This window comes from Anguilla anguilla, chromosome 10 (assembly GCF_013347855.1).
Source record: "Anguilla anguilla isolate fAngAng1 chromosome 10, fAngAng1.pri, whole genome shotgun sequence".
In the NCBI taxonomy this organism is placed as follows: Eukaryota; Metazoa; Chordata; class Actinopteri; order Anguilliformes; family Anguillidae; genus Anguilla; species Anguilla anguilla.
The window spans coordinates 44,214,583-44,231,688 of NC_049210.1; the positions used below are offsets into that span (position 1 = coordinate 44,214,583).

A 17,106-nucleotide genomic window follows, 5' to 3' on the forward strand; every position below is an offset into this window, starting at 1 on the left:
CTTTTTGACTACTCCCACATTTTTATCAACTCTTAGATAAGTGCTGGCCAAAAAGCGAACACACAATGCGATCGTCATTGCGTGTCAAATGAACTGCATTTGGCATCCAGCTTTTGAGAGCTTCATTTGTATTCTTTCAACTTGCGTTATCAAGGACAAATACCGTTACATTGTTGAAATCAAGGACCTGTCCCTCACCTTGGATGGCACCACAGTGTCACCACAGTTGTTTTTCTGCTAATAATCTCAGAGTGCTGCTGGACAGCAATCATGGCAGTCTGTCGCACGTGCAGATTTTTCCCGGTACAACCTTTGGAGACTGCCTACTCAACCCAGCACACAGTCCAGGCGCTGGCCGTCTCCCACCTGGACTCCCAGAACTCCCTCCTCTCTGAACCTCCCCGTCTCTGCCCAGCTCATCCAGAATGCTGGTGCATGTCCACAGCCTCCCCAGACTCAGCTACGTCTCGCCCCTTCTCATCTCTGTACCCTGACTGTACCACCAGACCCCTCCGCTATGCTACATTTGGGCTAGCCTGCTCTCCAAAAGGAGCGACATAGCTCAGGAGGTAAGACCGATTGTCTGGCAGTCGGAGGGTTGCCGGTTCAAACCCCGCCCTGGGAGTGTCGAAGTGTCCTTGAGCAAGACACCTAATCCCTAACTGCTCTGGCGAATGAGAGGCATCAATTGTAAAGCGCTTTGGATAAAAGCGCTATATAAATGCAGTCCATTTACCATTACCATTTAATAGTGAAGCAGTAATGCATTGATAAACACAATTGGCCGATTCCAAAATGGAGAGCATTTTTGCAATGACCTTTCAGACAACAGTGCACACATGCATACCCTTACACACACACACACACACACGCATACACACACACACTTAATGTATACTCACAGCTCAGCTCAATCCGGATGAAATCCTTAATTCCAAGATTTTCCAGAAAAACACCGGATGAGGCGGTGGTTTTGAACAAAAATGATATATCAGCGCTCAGCTCCCCGTGGAACGTAGGAAAATGCAGATAGGATGTCTCTTTGTTGAAAAAAGCTGAATTCCAAAAGTTCTCTGATCAGTAAAACACAAAAATAAGTAAATAAGACATTGTATTTACATCTGATTGACCTTGTACTTTATCACCATGTCTACTGCTTATTGATAATGAAGGATGATGATAATGAAGGGTAATTATAATGAAGGCTGCTATAGCAATTACATTACATTACATTACATTACAGGCATTTAGCAGACGCTCTTATCCAGAGCGACTTACACAACTTTTACATAGCAATGGTGAGGCTTGCACTGGTTGAACAATCTACTACAGGGAAGCAGGGCACGAGTTCAAAAATCAAACTGACTAAATATTTTTTTAAAATAATGACTAACCCAACATCCCATCTATCCATTTCAAAGGAATTACATTTGAATGTAAAATTGGCGAATTATTCATAGATTAATATTCATCAGCCAATAAGAAAAGTAAGAAATGTATGACTCACTGTCGCCATGGCACTGTAGATGCCCGACTTTGAAAGCCGCCTCCGACCCTGCCTGGTTCAAACCGCCAAAAGCGATTTTGGTGATGGGCAAATGGTCTTTAAACGACAGAAGGCCTGAATCGTTCGTCCTGAATTAAAAAGAAGGAAAGTGTTCTGAAGAAATTTCTTTCAGTTAACATTAATTTGGTTCTGCATATGTCGCCAGTGCATGCATTATTTTACAGTCTTTATGTTCTACTCATTCCGTTACAGTTCTGCCATTTCCAAACAATCATAATTACACTGAAAGCCAAAGAAAAACTTCAACTTCAACTTTACTTCCAGCTCATTCTAACCATGCCAGCCGAGGATGATGTGTGGAGTTTCTAATGTGAACCGAAATATTTTGAATGCACATTTACACTGATGTTAGATACTGTATATAAAAGAAATGCGCATTTTTAATGATAAAATGCCCCCAAAAATTTTAATGAGGACATTACAAAATGTTTTCCAACAAGGCCGCATGTTTATACCGAGAACCTTAGGGATTTCTGGGAACTTCCCTTGGGGGGTTGGTGGGGGGAGGTGGGGTGAAGGGGCGGGGGAGTAAACCTACCATTGCTTTTCGTCGGTGTCACAGGTACAGTGCCGGTCCGGTCGGACACAGTCCCCCGGCTGGCCGCAGGAGCACCAGCGGGGGCCGGCTGCCCCTCCAGTCCGGGACCTCAGCGCTCCGTCCCCCGCTCCCACCCTCCAGCTGAACTGGGCTCCATCTCAAAAACACACACAAAGCCTTACAGCGCAACAGCACTAGCCGGGACAGGGCCGCATCGCGAATGCAAGAGCACCAGCAATTCCATCATAAAATCAATATTTCATATTGCAGCTTCAATGCGTCAGTCAGCCACTCCAAGTTCCAAGTAGAGGACAGTCTATTTATTCTCCTGCTTTTTTAAGGAAACTTTTTTGCAGATCAAATGGTGACTTTTAAAGAGACAGTCATATAGTTCTACTTAATTACAATGGAATAAAATAAAATAAATCGCAAAACAATGTGCTTTGTCCACAACTACCAAATCAATTGATTGCAATCATTTTATTTACATATTCTTTTTCTATATTGACAAAAATAGCCCAAAAACAAACAATCAAAATTTTCTGGAAGTTACCAAGTATAAAATATGCAGAACAAAATGACTGGGTGAATTATAATGATTATTCTCAAAGCATGTGTATGTTACGAATGATTTATGATTGGTGTGGCTTATTTAGGCTCCTGCACACCAAAAAACAACTGGCAACAACTAAATAAATCTGGCTCTAGAAAAAAAAGGTGACTTACCAGGTGAGTTTAAGAGCCTGGGCTGTTTGCAGTAATAGGTGAACTCCTGCCTGCAGTGTTCTGCTTGATTGATTATGGCTGCAAGCTGTTCAGTGTTGACAGCGTAACTGAAGTAGGCAGAATGGTGATTTGTCCCTTTGTAGGATTTTAATTTGATAGGTTCGGTGTTATTGTGCTGTACGACTGTCCATGCCTTATCTAGAGGAAAGCACAGAAAGATCAAGTCAATTTAAAACAAATTGCAATTGTCCACATGAGGAAATCTTTTTCCTTTTTTTCATTTTTAGAGAAAAACACATGCACACACACATCCACAAATAAATGATGCAAGTTCAAGACAGAGGAAAAATGAAACGTTAAAAATGTCAAACAAAAAATTCTGCACCTCGTGATTATAGCTCTGAGAAGAAAGTTAATTCACCACACAGAAATAAAAGACCCAGTGCAGGTTGAAACGTCTTTTTTTTTGGGGTGGTGAATAAGCCTTTTTTGGGAGCAGTGTAGCAGTGCTCATATTGCTCATGTCATGCAGACTTTATTCCTCATTCCAGAACACACAGAGAGATTTTTAATACGTTACAAGTAGAGGATTACCTAGGCACCCCAAAGGGAGTGATCTAATCCTGTTGCAAGGCTCTAAGCTATGTATATAGCTATATGAACTTTGCTCTTTGCGTAACTCTCGAATTTCCGACAGACTGTATAAGTAGTCCACTCTGCAGCATTTAATGGTATTGCCCACCAAAAAAGAATATTCTTTTAAACTGAAACATGCTGACCGTGCCTTTATTTATGAAGATTCATATTCAGTTCCAACAGTAGTTTCAGATACCCATACAGCAAAAGATTAATAAAAATACAATACTGTTCTTGCCATTGATTTTTTTTCAAATTTGCCAAACACACACTTACTATGTTCAGGGTAATTTGCAAATTCAATGCGCATACATTTTACAAGCACACAAGTTTCAGTCCCTGTAAACGTATTCAATTTCATTTAAACATACACGTTATATAAAGTTGCCATTAACAAAAAAATGTACAAGTTAAACCAGTGGTCTCCAACCCTGGTCCTGGAGAGCTACAGGGTCTGCTGGTTTTCATGGTGACTCTGCACTTCATGAATCAATTAGAGATGTTGATTACACAGTAAACTCAACTCACCTGGTGTCTTGGGTCTCAATCGGGTGCTGATTTTAAGGTGAAAACAAAAAACCAGCAGACCCTGTAGCTCTCCAGGACCAGGGTTGGAGACCACTGAGTTAAACATACGCGTGTAGCTTGCATGATGTAGTTATCGATGAGTCATACTTAAGCAGTAAGGCTCGAGAGGCCGTGCACAGCATACCTGTCATGTTGCAGAAGACCAGCTGTGGGCCGAGCGGTCCGCTTCCATCCACGTCGACGTGATAAAACCCGGACGTGTTTCCTCTGTGCTTGTACGCCTCGCACGACTGTTCGTAAACGGCTACGGAGAACGAGGGGGAGGTTTATGAGGACCCGGGGATCAGGCAGCAACCATATTTCAGTATCAAAGGCCATGCTTATAAATCACACCAAACAAACCACGCAATGATGCAAATTCAATTTAGGAAAAAAGCACTCTTTATGAGCCATTTCAGTATCATAGCACCTGATAGACATTAACGGGACAAAAAAAGGAGATCGAAATGGGTAATATCCAAATGCCAGGGGAATCATACAGGCTTCCTATTTGCGAACATAAATGAGAGCATTTGCTCTGTCTGAAATGGCACTGCACCATCTGTCTTTTATTACAAAGTGATGGAATGGCATTACGGTTAATCTAAAGGTGAGAGGTTACCAGTCTCCCGTGTGAATGCCAGGGCAACTTAGGATCTTGGCACTTTCACACACACATCAGCATTCAACAAGCGCAGGACCTTTTAAGTAAGCTCAATCAGTCAATGATCATTAACGCCCTCTTATCTCGGTTAATGCGAAGGACTCTGTTTCATCAGCGCACAACGAACGTTTTAAACCATCGCTAAATACGTGAGCCGTTACATTTGACAGACAAGAGCTCATTTCCCTGCGAAACCACTTCACGGTTTTTTTAATGACCGTGACTCAAGCATATTGAAATTGCTGCCTGGGATAATTATCACATATTCTTCAGGGCCATTGATTTCATCCGCTGAAGCGCTGTCAAAATGGCCGGGGCATCAGCCGGGAGGAACTAAAGAATTAAAAAACGAACGGGAGGATCAAAGGAGAACCCCCGCGGTCCTGCGGTTTTTAGACGCCTGTGAGGATTCTGGGAGATACGTACAGCTGTGACACGTTGCCCCAGTGTAGCCGCTGTCCGAGCAGTTGCAGTAGAACATGTTCCAGGACTGCGAGCACGTTCCTTGATGCTCGCAGTAATTAGGCGAGCATCTGTAAAAAATAATTTAAAAAATAAATAAAATTTAAGTGACAGTAGGTATGAACCAAAATGGTATGTAAATGTGAATTCAATCACATTTACTGTAGCAACTCTTAAATGTCTGAAATCTCAAATTTTTGTCTTTTTTTGCATCACCATTTTGCATGTTGGGATGTTAAAAAATAATATGTCTATACTTCTAAACAACAAAATAACTTTCAATCTTATTATATTTTTTCTGCAAAGTAGTTAGAGAACAGCCAATTAATTAATTAAATAGTACAAACAATGTTGAAAACAAAGAGCACAGTAACTATTAAAAATGCATAGCTGGCTCCACCAGACTACCATCTTAGAAGTCAGGCCTGCCATGTTTGCTGTTTACATTTCAATTAATATACTGTGTCACACCACATTTGTGCAAATTTATACAAGAAAATGTGACTCCATATCTACTACTGACCTATCAATGATGCCACATGTGTCCATCTGCAAGTCACTGAAGTTTCCGATGACAGTTTGGGGCACTTTGGTCAAATCTACGAGATGGCCGTCAATGCTGATGAGTCTCATGCACCCTTGAAAAATGGCGTAGGGGTTTCTGCATTCCGTCTTATATGTTTGCTCGGGGCAACCTGTAAACAAAATGACAAGCTGTTGTCGAGAGAAAAAACACACGTCTCCTCGGATACCGAATCACTGAATGGTGTGTGAGACAGTCACCAAATTTTAGGCATGCCCTGCAGGCGTAGTAGTCTGTGTCTGGTTGTGGGAGGCACATTGTTGACTACTGATGCAACCGTTAATTACAAATACAGAGATGTGAAGGGAAAAAGTTCATAAAGCAAATCCATTACGTCCATAATCCTTTTTTCTTTTTTTTCCCAAAACATCACAGAAAGTGTGTGGGGGGAAATTTATTTAGCACAATGCTGCAAAATTAAATGAAACATTTGTACATGACCTTACTGTTTGAGGTCTCCAAATGAGGGTGGAGGGAATCAATTTATAATGGGGGCATCTTCAAAGGATCACATTCGGTATACCTTTGAGATTTAGAGAAAAGTTCTCTGCAGTGCGACACAATTTTGTACCTTATTATTTTCTGACAGCTTCCACGTTCTTGCACAGTATGTAGCCTTTTTAAAAACGCATTTAAAAGAAACAGGGGACAATCCTCCCTGTGTGATCACTCTGTGACTGTGAAAACATTGGCTTACCAGTTTAAAAACAAACTGGATAACAATAATACCTAACTATCAACAATCCACAGATGTCTTGATAAAAGTAATTTGGTTCTATAAAACAACACATTCACTTTTTAATCTGAACCTGAATGCCTCGCTGTTTTTCATCGCAAGGCGTCGTGCTAAACCTGTAAATGGTGTGACCGTGAGATCACAGCATTTTTTTTTTTAAAAACATTAAAACATAGTTAAAATCGAGGAGAACGCTCACCGCCAAAAAAGTAGCTGTTTCCAGGGGAAACGCGGAAGGGGGAATTGGCGTGGGCAACAAGGGCTTTCTCTCCGTCAACGGTCACGCGAACCAGCCCTCTCGCCACGGCCAAATCCACAGAGTGCCACTGACCATCGTTTAAATTGGATCCTGTAGGCGGAGAATCAGCAGGCTATAAATATACAGAATTATGCCCCCGGCCTTTTTGGATGTGTCAGGCTAATTATACACAAAAACAGAACTCTAAAGAAATCTGTCGCACTTATGATAACTTATATGAGGAAAGGTCTGTGATAAACAAAGAGGAAATCAAAGTGGTGGACACAAAAAGAAACGTTACCGTGATAATGTCATTCAAGTGTAAATCGGGATGTTCTCAGAAAGATTTCTCACAATTTCTTCATCATTTCAACACCACTGCACTATTTGCAATTATTTAAAAGAAGTTAAATGTATTTGGAAATAGCACAAGGGAAAAAGCAAAACAATGCAAAAAAAAGTATGCTACTGTTACACTGTTTCACAATATATGGTCCCAAGGCATCTAAGGCTGTTCCCTGAATTGCTTTCTGTAATCAACTTCACACTTAAGCAATATGTCTGTATCGCTCAGTTAACATCTCTTGAACATCTTCCTTTTTCCAGCTTTTTTTCCCCCATAATTTCTCTAACGGCCAAACATGCAGCAGTAATGTTCCATCGTTGCTGTGTGGTCCAGTAATGAGGGGGGATGAAGACTAGCATGTGCGTCAGCTGAAACACATGCTGCCAGCCGCCACGTGCTTCACCCCACTTCACCCAGTCAGGGCATCAAGGTACCGCCTTACTCATGCTGCCGGCAGAGCCGCAGGTGCCTGATCGACCATCGATAATACAGGGTACGCCCTGCCGAAATCCTGTGTGTGTGCGTGTGAGTGTATGTGTGTGAGAGAGAGAGTGTGTGTGTGTGTGTGTGAGAGAGAGACAGAGAGAGAGAGTATGTGCGTGGGTGTGTGTGTGAGAGAAAAAGAGAGTGTGTGTGCGCGCGTGTGTGTGTGTGTGTGTGCGTGTGTGTAACTGACGATCCAAATGAGAGCCAGGGATGGTGTTTAGGTCATTTCTGTCCTTTGAATACTTGCGGTGTGCATCTAATCATAAAATCATTACAGGCGCCTTTCAGATTAACATTTTAGCATGAAAGAGAGGATGCACAATGGCATTTTCACTAGCTCTTACTATGAGCTCTTCGCGCCGCGAAGATTTGACAAAAAAAACCCGCACGACATTTGAGAATATAAGGCACAGGAACACAGTGTCCTATTAAACGGCTTACCAGCTGTGAGTTCCGCCAGGACTCTCCCCGACTTGCCCATCCGTAACCTGACTTTACCCTCGCCGATGTGAAGCCAGAACGTTCCGGAATCCTGCCGCAGTTCCGTGGTCATTAGCAGTCCTTCTCTGTTCCAGGTTCTGAACTGCAGGCTGACGGACAGGCCGTCTTTCTCCTCCTCCTCCTCCTCCGCCCCCGCCACCGCCGTCGCCGATAACTGGAGGTAGCTCTCGGTGCCCATGAATGTCACCGGGACATCGGGCAGCTCGGAACAAGCAAAGGTCACATTACCCTGGAAAAAAAAAAAAAAAAAAAAAAAACATGTGGCAATTATTGTGGCTTCACAAAGGGAATTGAGACTAAGATTTAATTTGCCCTGGGGATGGGGTGTAGGGGGTTTAGGGAGCGGTGGGTTGAATAGTAGAATCGTAAAAACTGAATGAGTAAAAATCTCAAGTGATTCGGGCCCACTTTAATTTCAATTCACAGGGATTTATAAGGTTGGGGGCTTATTTTAAATGTAATTCGGCTGAAATATAAAATGGCCGTTCGCGGTTTTATAGAGCCCGATAGTGGAGCCCTTTAAAGAACTCTCTAAAGGCCTGCGCCTGTTTGTCCTGCGAGACATCAATATCCTATTATCGGGGGAAACGTTATTATCCCCGCAACATATTCGGCGGTGCTGCTTCGTAATGACGTCGGGCCGCTAATTCACCATGATATCTGTTTTAAGACGAGCTGAAGACTTGTCTCCCCGCGCGGCTCAGTCATTTATAGCACTCACCTTGAGCTCAGGTCTGGCACCGCAGTCAGAGGTTTGAGCATCATTACATAGCATGACATTACAGCGTTCATTAAGCAGAGGCTTTTACCCAGAGCAGCTTTCAATATTGGCGAAACATTAATACACTCACTTGTGTGATAAGAGCAACAGTGCCGGATCAGGCTAGTACCATTCCCAGGCCAGTGAGCAAAGATAAAGCAATAATATATTTAAGAAATATATTGATAATATGTTGATAACCAAGAGCAAACGTACAAACACTAAATGCATACAGACTACATCCATAAGAAGTCATAAGAAGAGAATTATAAAATCATAAAAAGACAAACCTAAAAACCATAAATATGCCATAACCTCAGTTATTATTGTTATTATTACAAAAGGTGAGTCTGCTGCATGGTGGGAATGGAAGGGGGACCAGGATGCCGCCTGATGAAGCGGTCTATGGCAGAAGATTGCCTGTGAATCCACACTGGGCAGCTCATTCCAGCACCGCGGGGTCAGTACAGACAGACATCGTGTCTGGGAAGAGAATGCACGGAGAGAGGAGAGGAGAGCCAGCCGCCTCGACAGCGCGGAACAGAAAAAAAATCCGGCAGGAGAGCAGGGTTTAAAGATTGACTGAAGGTACTGCGAACCTGTTCCATTCAGTGCCCCGTGGGCCGCTAATGAAGGTTCTAAACTTTACGGGATTCGTAGCAGGCGGCCAATCAAAAGAGATGAGGAGAGGTCTGACCTGAGCACGCTTGGGAAGATTGTAGAAACGTCCTGCGGCTGTGCTGTATTAGGAGCAGGGGTTCAGGGGCACACACAGGGAACTCCAACAGACCCAGCATGAGGGTACCAGGGCCTGGATTATGAGCTGAGAAGAGTATCTGGTGACAAAGGGAAGTTGTCTTCGGATTTACTGCAATGACACAAGAGCGAGGAAGACAGCCGGTGATTTGGATTACCCTTAGGCTTCTCGCATAAGACGAGTTCTGAGCGAGCTCTCCTGTAGCAGCTAGGCTAACCCTTTGAAGAGCAGGTACTTTGGAATGTTTTTCTAAATTGCAAGACAGTGCTCTAGAACTCTGCCGCTTTTAACTAGCGGCAGCGATTGTTACGCAAGCATTAGAATGTTCGGTTAGGAAACAGTCCAATCACGCATCGGGGATCTTGCGTACGCATTAAAGGGGGTAAAGGAGAGGCCTGGCAGTGCCCAGGGACCTGGGGAGGGAGACAGTGCAGCAGCTCGGCCTCGGCCAGGCTGAACTTAACGAGGACCGGACGAAAAGGGCCCGCCATGCAGCCAGGGATTGTCCTTCGGGCAAAGCCGAGATGTGAAGGCAGGGCTGAGCGTCAGAAGGGAGGGAAAGAGAGGGAAAGAGAGGAAAAGCTCAGTACAGTCCGGGCACGATGACATAGGGAACGTACGGCGGGTGACGAGAAACCCGCGAGAGAGGGCGGGTGACAGAACAAAGAGCGGGAAGGCGTCTCCACGGACACCCGAGCAACGGCTCGGGCGCTAAGACGAGCCGCCGTCGACTCGCCGGTTCCTGCAGAAAGGTCCGGAAGGATTAGAACAGAAGGGGGGGGGGAGAGACGCTCTCGCTGACTGAAGTGCTCCGGTAAGGAAGAGAAGGTCGGCCTCGGTGGAGTGAGGAGCCCTGAAGCCAGACTGGAAGGGGGGGCGAGGAGGTCACTCCGTGACAGGAAGTAAGAGATTCTTTAGCTTCTGTTATTTCATTAGCCATGAGCAGACCACCGTGCAAAAAAGTCCATATTTGGAAGGAAAAAAAATTGTTTGGGATGGATGGATTGCCCACGGTGCATGAAAACCGAACTTTTCTCTCAGGGCAGAGAGAACTTTATACAGTCAGTCTGTTTACAAAGTAACTTTAACATTTACAATGTTTAGACTGAAGGAAGGGTCAGACAGTGCCCTTCGAAAGCATGGTAACGGTAGAGTCAAATTAGTTATTTTTTCTATATACTTCCTTATATTAATCCAGATTTGACATCACCAAAGATGAATATGCGACAAAAATAATAGAGACAATCAGCTTTTTTTCATGGTATTTACATGCATATATGCTTTACCATTTTGCAGAAACAGCTGTTTTTTTTGCTGAGTCCCCCCCCCCCCCATTTACAGGAGTGGAATATTAAGCCAGCGGGTGACTGACAGGTGTTAACTGTTGCTCATATGTTCCTTTTCGCACGGCTTGTTCACACATGTAAGAACAGCGAGCGTCTTGGTCTTGGTTTTAGCCTTTGTTTTCATCTGCAGAGATTGCGGCTGAAGTTAGAGACACGCGCCGCCACGAAGACCAGAAAACTAACTACGGCCGAAAAGCAGCTAATCTGTGAGCTGAGAGCAACTGAATAATTCATAAAGATGGATAACGCGGAATCGCCAACAAATACACAGACGAGCCGGATCTAGAACGGAGTTGACAGACGCGACCAAAATAAGCCTTTTAGCAAAGAGATGAAAAGCAGTGGAGAAAAGGGAAGGAACAGCCCATGATCCAAAGCACACCCTTTCATCTGAGAAACATGGAGGAGGTGCGCTTATGAAAAAATATGAAATATGAAATTTGCCTTTTCGCATGTGAAAATCACAATTTCACACGTTGCATTTAAGCATTTTCACACGGGAATTAAAATACTCACGTGTCAAAAGGAAACGTCACGCGTGAACCCCAATTTTCACATGACTATAAAACACGTGACTTGCAATAGCATAGGTTATGTTTCCCCACTCTGGTCTTATAAGTGGGATTATTTTTATAGTTCACATAGCTAACTGAAGGGTGGATGACATGGTGATATATCTCCTTTATGGACAGGCATTAGCTGTCTAACAAACAAAGTTGGTAACAGAGGAACTAGCAAATCTGTGCATATTTCCTGAGGTACATTTGAATACATGTACTGGCGAAGTGAGGAACATAACCAATACAATTTGTAGAACATTCCAATTTGGATAATTTTATAGGACAATTTGCAAGAGGATACAGTTGTATGTTATCACATGAAAATAATTATTTTCATTTTTTCTTGTCAGCTTGGCCGGTCCAGGTTTTCTAATATGAATCGAAACAGTGGGTTCTCTCTTCACAACAATGTATTTTTCAATAAGTAATTTCATCCCATTACAGTGTGCTGCAAGCAATTTCCTGTTTACAAAGCAGGAAAGTGGCGAGGAAGAGACAAGAGAGAGGAGGAGGAGTACAAGAAGATGAGCCGCTAAGTTTCGAACGAAGTTAGTCATTTGCGAAGCGAAATGCCTTTTCTGCTACACTGCATTATGCATGTCTTTGGTCCTCCAGGGGTAGTAGTGAGCATGCTTTGGTCTTCTGAATATCCTCTCCTTCCTAATCTGCTAGAATTTAGGAAGCACCTGCCAGCAGTGGTGTGTGTGTGTGTGCAGTGTGTGTGTGTGGGCATGTGTGTGAGTGTGTGTGTGTGTGTGTAATTTTATGTGTGTAATGTCATGTTGCATTTAAGATGAGGTGTTTTGTGCATCTGTCGATTGTGTGCTAGCAGACACTATTTCCAAATTATATTTTCACTCCCACATAAAGTTATTGGGGAGGAGATTTATATCAAATGACACATCCTTGCCAAAGGCTTTTCAACAGTGTTTTTTTATACTGTACATTTGATCTGTTACTAATTATTTTTAAATTAAATATCTCACTATCACAATGTGATTTCTGCTTTGTGGTGCCTCAAAAATTTAAGACTTAACAGCTGGCAATAATTTCATTCAATCCTCAGGATCATTAAGGATTTTTGAGGTTTAACATGCTTGAAATACCAGACAGGTGAGACACTACCCTGCTACCATAAAGATTGATACATTTTAAGGACAGCCAATACCTTGTAGTATTCAAATAGTACTTTTATAAATCCATTCTACTGCTGTTACCAAGCCTTTTCCGTACATTTGTATTATGATTCACATAATAATCCTAATTATAGGCATGTATACCTTTTTTTTGTATTTCGAATAAACAGCACAGTACATAAACAAATATGCGAACGGTTGGTTCTTTGGAATGTCAGACAGTGACAGCGAGTCAATATGCAGATGAATTCATTAGCTGTGGCTGGACTTACCATGACAGACACCTGATTGTTCTGCTTGGCGAAGTCTATGACATTTACATCGTTGTAGACCAGGTTCTCCAGACACCCTTGGAAATTTCTCCTGGAAAACGTTTCCAGCTTCCCGTAGTCTGGGGCACCTCCAAAGCTGAGCTTGTGAAAGAACATCATTACAATGTTAAATTTCCCAGGGGCAGAGTTCTCTGCATTAACATTCATTTAAAAAAAAACAGGATTAAAAACAGGGCCACATAGTTATAACTGTCAGTGGCCTCACGGTGGCGATTCTGATAAGCAAGAGTAATACGTCTTGAAAATTGCTATTTTATTAGCACCTGATACCAGTTAATAACCCCTATAAATATTATTTAATATATTTCATAGCCACATTATGCTGAACTAAATCAGACATTTCCCAAACTGCATTAAGAACTTTGTACATACAGGCATGCTTATTCATAACTCTGCAATTATGAATTATGAAAGCATGCAACGGGTAAAAATAGTGCACAGTTTACCGATGAACACTGAAAAGCATGAAACTGACCAGAAACAACACACCTCATTATTTATATCCGAGTGAGTGGAGCCGCCCTTGATTTCGAACTGACGCGTGATCCTGTCCACGGTAAAATTGACGTTTCGGTCGATGTACTGGACTGCCACGTAGTGCCAGTGCTGGTCATCCAGCAGGCTGCCCATGGTTACCACAGAAGCATCATTTGACAAAGTTTTCCCTGAAAAAACAAAAAAAAAACCAAAGATGACATAAATAACATTAAATTTGTACTTTTTCACAAGCAAATACATAACCGCATAATTCAGATGGAACACAGTGGGAGAGATTTTTTTTTTAATGTTGCAAAATGCATTACAAGAGTGATGATGATGATGATGGTGATGATGATATAAACAACTTCTTCCATTCATGGCATTAAGAGGCTGTTGTTATTGGTTGTGTGTCATCATTAGGGCTTAATGATATCAAATGCACAGAGCAAGCCGTAGCCGTTCCTTTCTGTTTTTTATCTACAGACCTATCATACACACCAGCCCCTGGGCCCCACATTTGTAACCTACAAGGCCTGCTGGAAACATTACACGCATTTATCTTCAATAGGGTCTCATGACCACAGGGACTGTACACAGTAAAATGTCCAGTGTTAATTCAACTCTTAACAGACAACATTTGGTCCCACATTCCAGAGTGGGACCAAATGTTATCTCTTCAGAGTTGAATTAACACTGTTAAGAGTTGAGTTAACACTGGACAATTTACTGTGCAGGGGGAAGACTACAGCATCCCTTACAATCTCTCAGACCATCTCAGACAGACTGGAAAATGTTTTGTTTCTTCATGCAGAAACGGCTGATAAATTTAGCTCCCAGGACACACTGAAGGCAAACCAGAAGAAGCTGCTTCAGCCATCTGCTTATTTATTTCCTGTTTATTTTTACTTTCACTCGCTGTTTTTGCAGCAGTGATCTGATGCTGATACTGAACACTTCTGATCATGCGGGTGCAACAGTCATTTTTCACGTTCGGGGGCTTTCAGTTGCATTACTAAAGACAAAATATTAGTAATCAGACACACGAAAATCCGTATATTAATCTGAAGCATAAAATCAAGCCATTGCATCAGGGCTGCCCAAACCTGCACCAGGAGATCTACCGTCCTGCAGGTTTTCACATCAACCCTAACACAGCACACCTCACTCAACAGCTAGAGCAGGCCTGCCCAACCTTGTTCCTGGAGATCTACTCTCCAGTAGGTTTTCTCACCAACCCTAACATAGCCACACCTCACTCAACAGCTTGAGCAGGACTGCCCAACCCTGTTCCAGGAATAAGTGGGTATAGATAATGGATGGAAAGATGTTTATTCTTCATTAGATAACCTTCCCCATATGACAACAGGTGAACCTATTGAGGATAACTGGGCAGAATTTGATCATGGAGAGAATCAGTCCACTGAGAACTAATGTTTTAGCAGGACCCATAAGTCCTGCTAATTCTTATACTTGCATGAGAACAGCAGAGGATGCTTAAATGTAGAGAACACAAAACAACTAGAAAAGCCTAATATTTTTCAGCTTCTTTTTACTGGGTTTCCAAATCAGTTTTGCCTGTATATTTAACCTCCGAATAACTTTTTTTTTCTCTCTTTCAAAAGTAGGGTGAGTGTTTATATTTTCAAAAATGCAACCGGTGAGCTTATTCTGAGATCCTGAGAACAATTCAAGCACTATATCTCACATTAAGAAACAACAGCTTTATTTCACAAGTTTGTTTCCCAGATGTCAAGACATGGCAATGCTTCCTTTTTTTTTTTTTTTTTAAATAGAAATACAGGCCCCGGCAGATACATAGATTTTAGGTAAATGGAACTGCGTGTCATTAAATTGTTGGTTCACTGGAGCCAGGGCCCCGGGGTCCAGGATTTATAGCTTTCCCTGTCATTTAGGACATCATTAAGCCACCGGGTTCATATCGGTTTGGTTACAAAACCGCCCAAAAAAAAAATCGCCGTAGCAACCAAGTAACTGGCAGCAGAACATGGCTGTGCGGAAGGAAGAATGAATGGTTTTCATCGCAGAAAGAAAACAGGGAAGGTTAGAGGCAGAAGTGCTGATGTACAGTTAAATATGTTTCACAGCCGATTTAGATATATATCCAGAGCGTACCCCCTGAATGCTCCCAGCTTCTGTTACATTTCCAGCACAGCTTAAGGGATTCAGGTAAATGTTCCGTGGCTTTTAAAATGCCATTGCTCGACATAATGCAATCGTTCTCAGTATGTGAGCTTGCGTCTCCGACAGCGTTCTTCGCCGAAAGTAATTTGCTATCAGGGATTCTGTTAACATGTGAACACTGATAAAGAATTACCAGCCACAAATACAGAGAATAAAAACACACATCAATGTTCCCACTGACACATACTGTACTGTACGTACTCTTTATAATTGTTTTCTCACCATATACCACAGTACATGGCAAATAATCAAATGTTTTTTATAGAAACATACAGTTTTGTTTACTGATATTACGCAAATAAAAAAATGCTCCAATTTATGAATACATTTTCTTTAATTGTGTTTACACAATAATACACTACTAAAAGAATAACATTGTCTGAGAACGATACTATTCACTGTACAATGATAAAGATAAATACGTTTATTTATACAGTGTATATATATCAAGTATAAATATGTATATATCAAGAAAGTTATTTTTCTTGATTTGGCTCTGCACTCTACGATTTTTCATTTGTAATAGAAAAATGCGGTTAAAGTGCACATTCTCAGCTTGTATTTTAAGGGTGTTCTTACACACTTTGGTTTCAGCACATACAAATTACAACACTTTTTATACATAGCACCCCCCCTCCCCCCCCCCTCCCCCAATTCTATTATGCCTATTATTATGCCTTGGTATCTGTGTCTATTTTTTTTATCAAAGCTGTGACACATAATTCCATGCAGTCTGCACGCAGACACAGATGAGAACTGTTAAGAAGAATACCTATTCTTAGCAGAAGCTTCCCTTCCAGTAACTCCAGGGTTAAGACATCTCCATGCTGTCCGTGACCGTGTACGAGGGTGCCAGAGCTCTGTAGCGTTTTGAACTTCATGGAAATAACATCTTTGCTTGTTTGACTTGCCTTTTGATCGAACCTGTAGAGCAAGGAGCTTCTGCCATCAAAACTTGCCACATCAGACTCTGCAAACAACACATTACAAGTAAAAACTCCATAAGGTGCAGCAAGGCCTATTTTCACACAAATTATCATGTGCGGAAATGAAAAGTTCTCAGCAAACCAGAGCAAGAATGAGTGCTTCCGAAAGTGTGAACACATGAGAAATAAATATCATATAAATTTATATCACACATCTAAGTTCATAATTTAATGAATAAAGTTATTTTAAAAGCAATCATATAATCGCAAACACTATCACACATTCATTCACTCGCGCACATATTGAGTTTTTAAATCATTCATGATTTGCATTACTGGCAATACACTGTGTGTTGTCGGCATGGAGAAATTAATATATCCCTGCCCTTTGTATCCATTTGTTCCATTTAACAGAGGCAAGATCTGTTTTGCCGCTGGTTTATATTTTGTGCTTACAGGGTATTTTATGGGCTGGGGAGGTCAGCGTGTATCAGGATGCATTGTTTTATAGGCTGAGAACTGAAGGGTAAAATCCGATGAAATACCTGCACTTGGAG

The 17,106-nt window shown here is 42.1% G+C and overlaps 1 protein-coding gene across 1 annotated transcript in view; it reads right to left on the minus strand.

Annotated features, from left to right (window-relative positions):
• The window catches only part of LOC118207034 (contactin-associated protein-like 4), a 58,886-nt gene that overhangs the window by 14,364 nt on the left and 27,416 nt on the right, over nt 1-17,106 (minus strand). The window contains exons 5-16 of the mRNA XM_035380296.1: nt 16,396-16,593; nt 13,431-13,606; nt 12,882-13,022; nt 7,991-8,279; nt 6,679-6,828; nt 5,684-5,855; nt 5,125-5,231; nt 4,180-4,299; nt 2,832-3,029; nt 2,106-2,262; nt 1,508-1,635; nt 903-1,073 (exon numbers count right to left, since the gene is read on the minus strand). Coding sequence (XP_035236187.1) covers nt 903-1,073; nt 1,508-1,635; nt 2,106-2,262; nt 2,832-3,029; nt 4,180-4,299; nt 5,125-5,231; nt 5,684-5,855; nt 6,679-6,828; nt 7,991-8,279; nt 12,882-13,022; nt 13,431-13,606; nt 16,396-16,593 — 2,007 coding nt within the window. The remainder of the gene's footprint in view (nt 1-902; nt 1,074-1,507; nt 1,636-2,105; nt 2,263-2,831; nt 3,030-4,179; nt 4,300-5,124; nt 5,232-5,683; nt 5,856-6,678; nt 6,829-7,990; nt 8,280-12,881; nt 13,023-13,430; nt 13,607-16,395; nt 16,594-17,106) is intronic.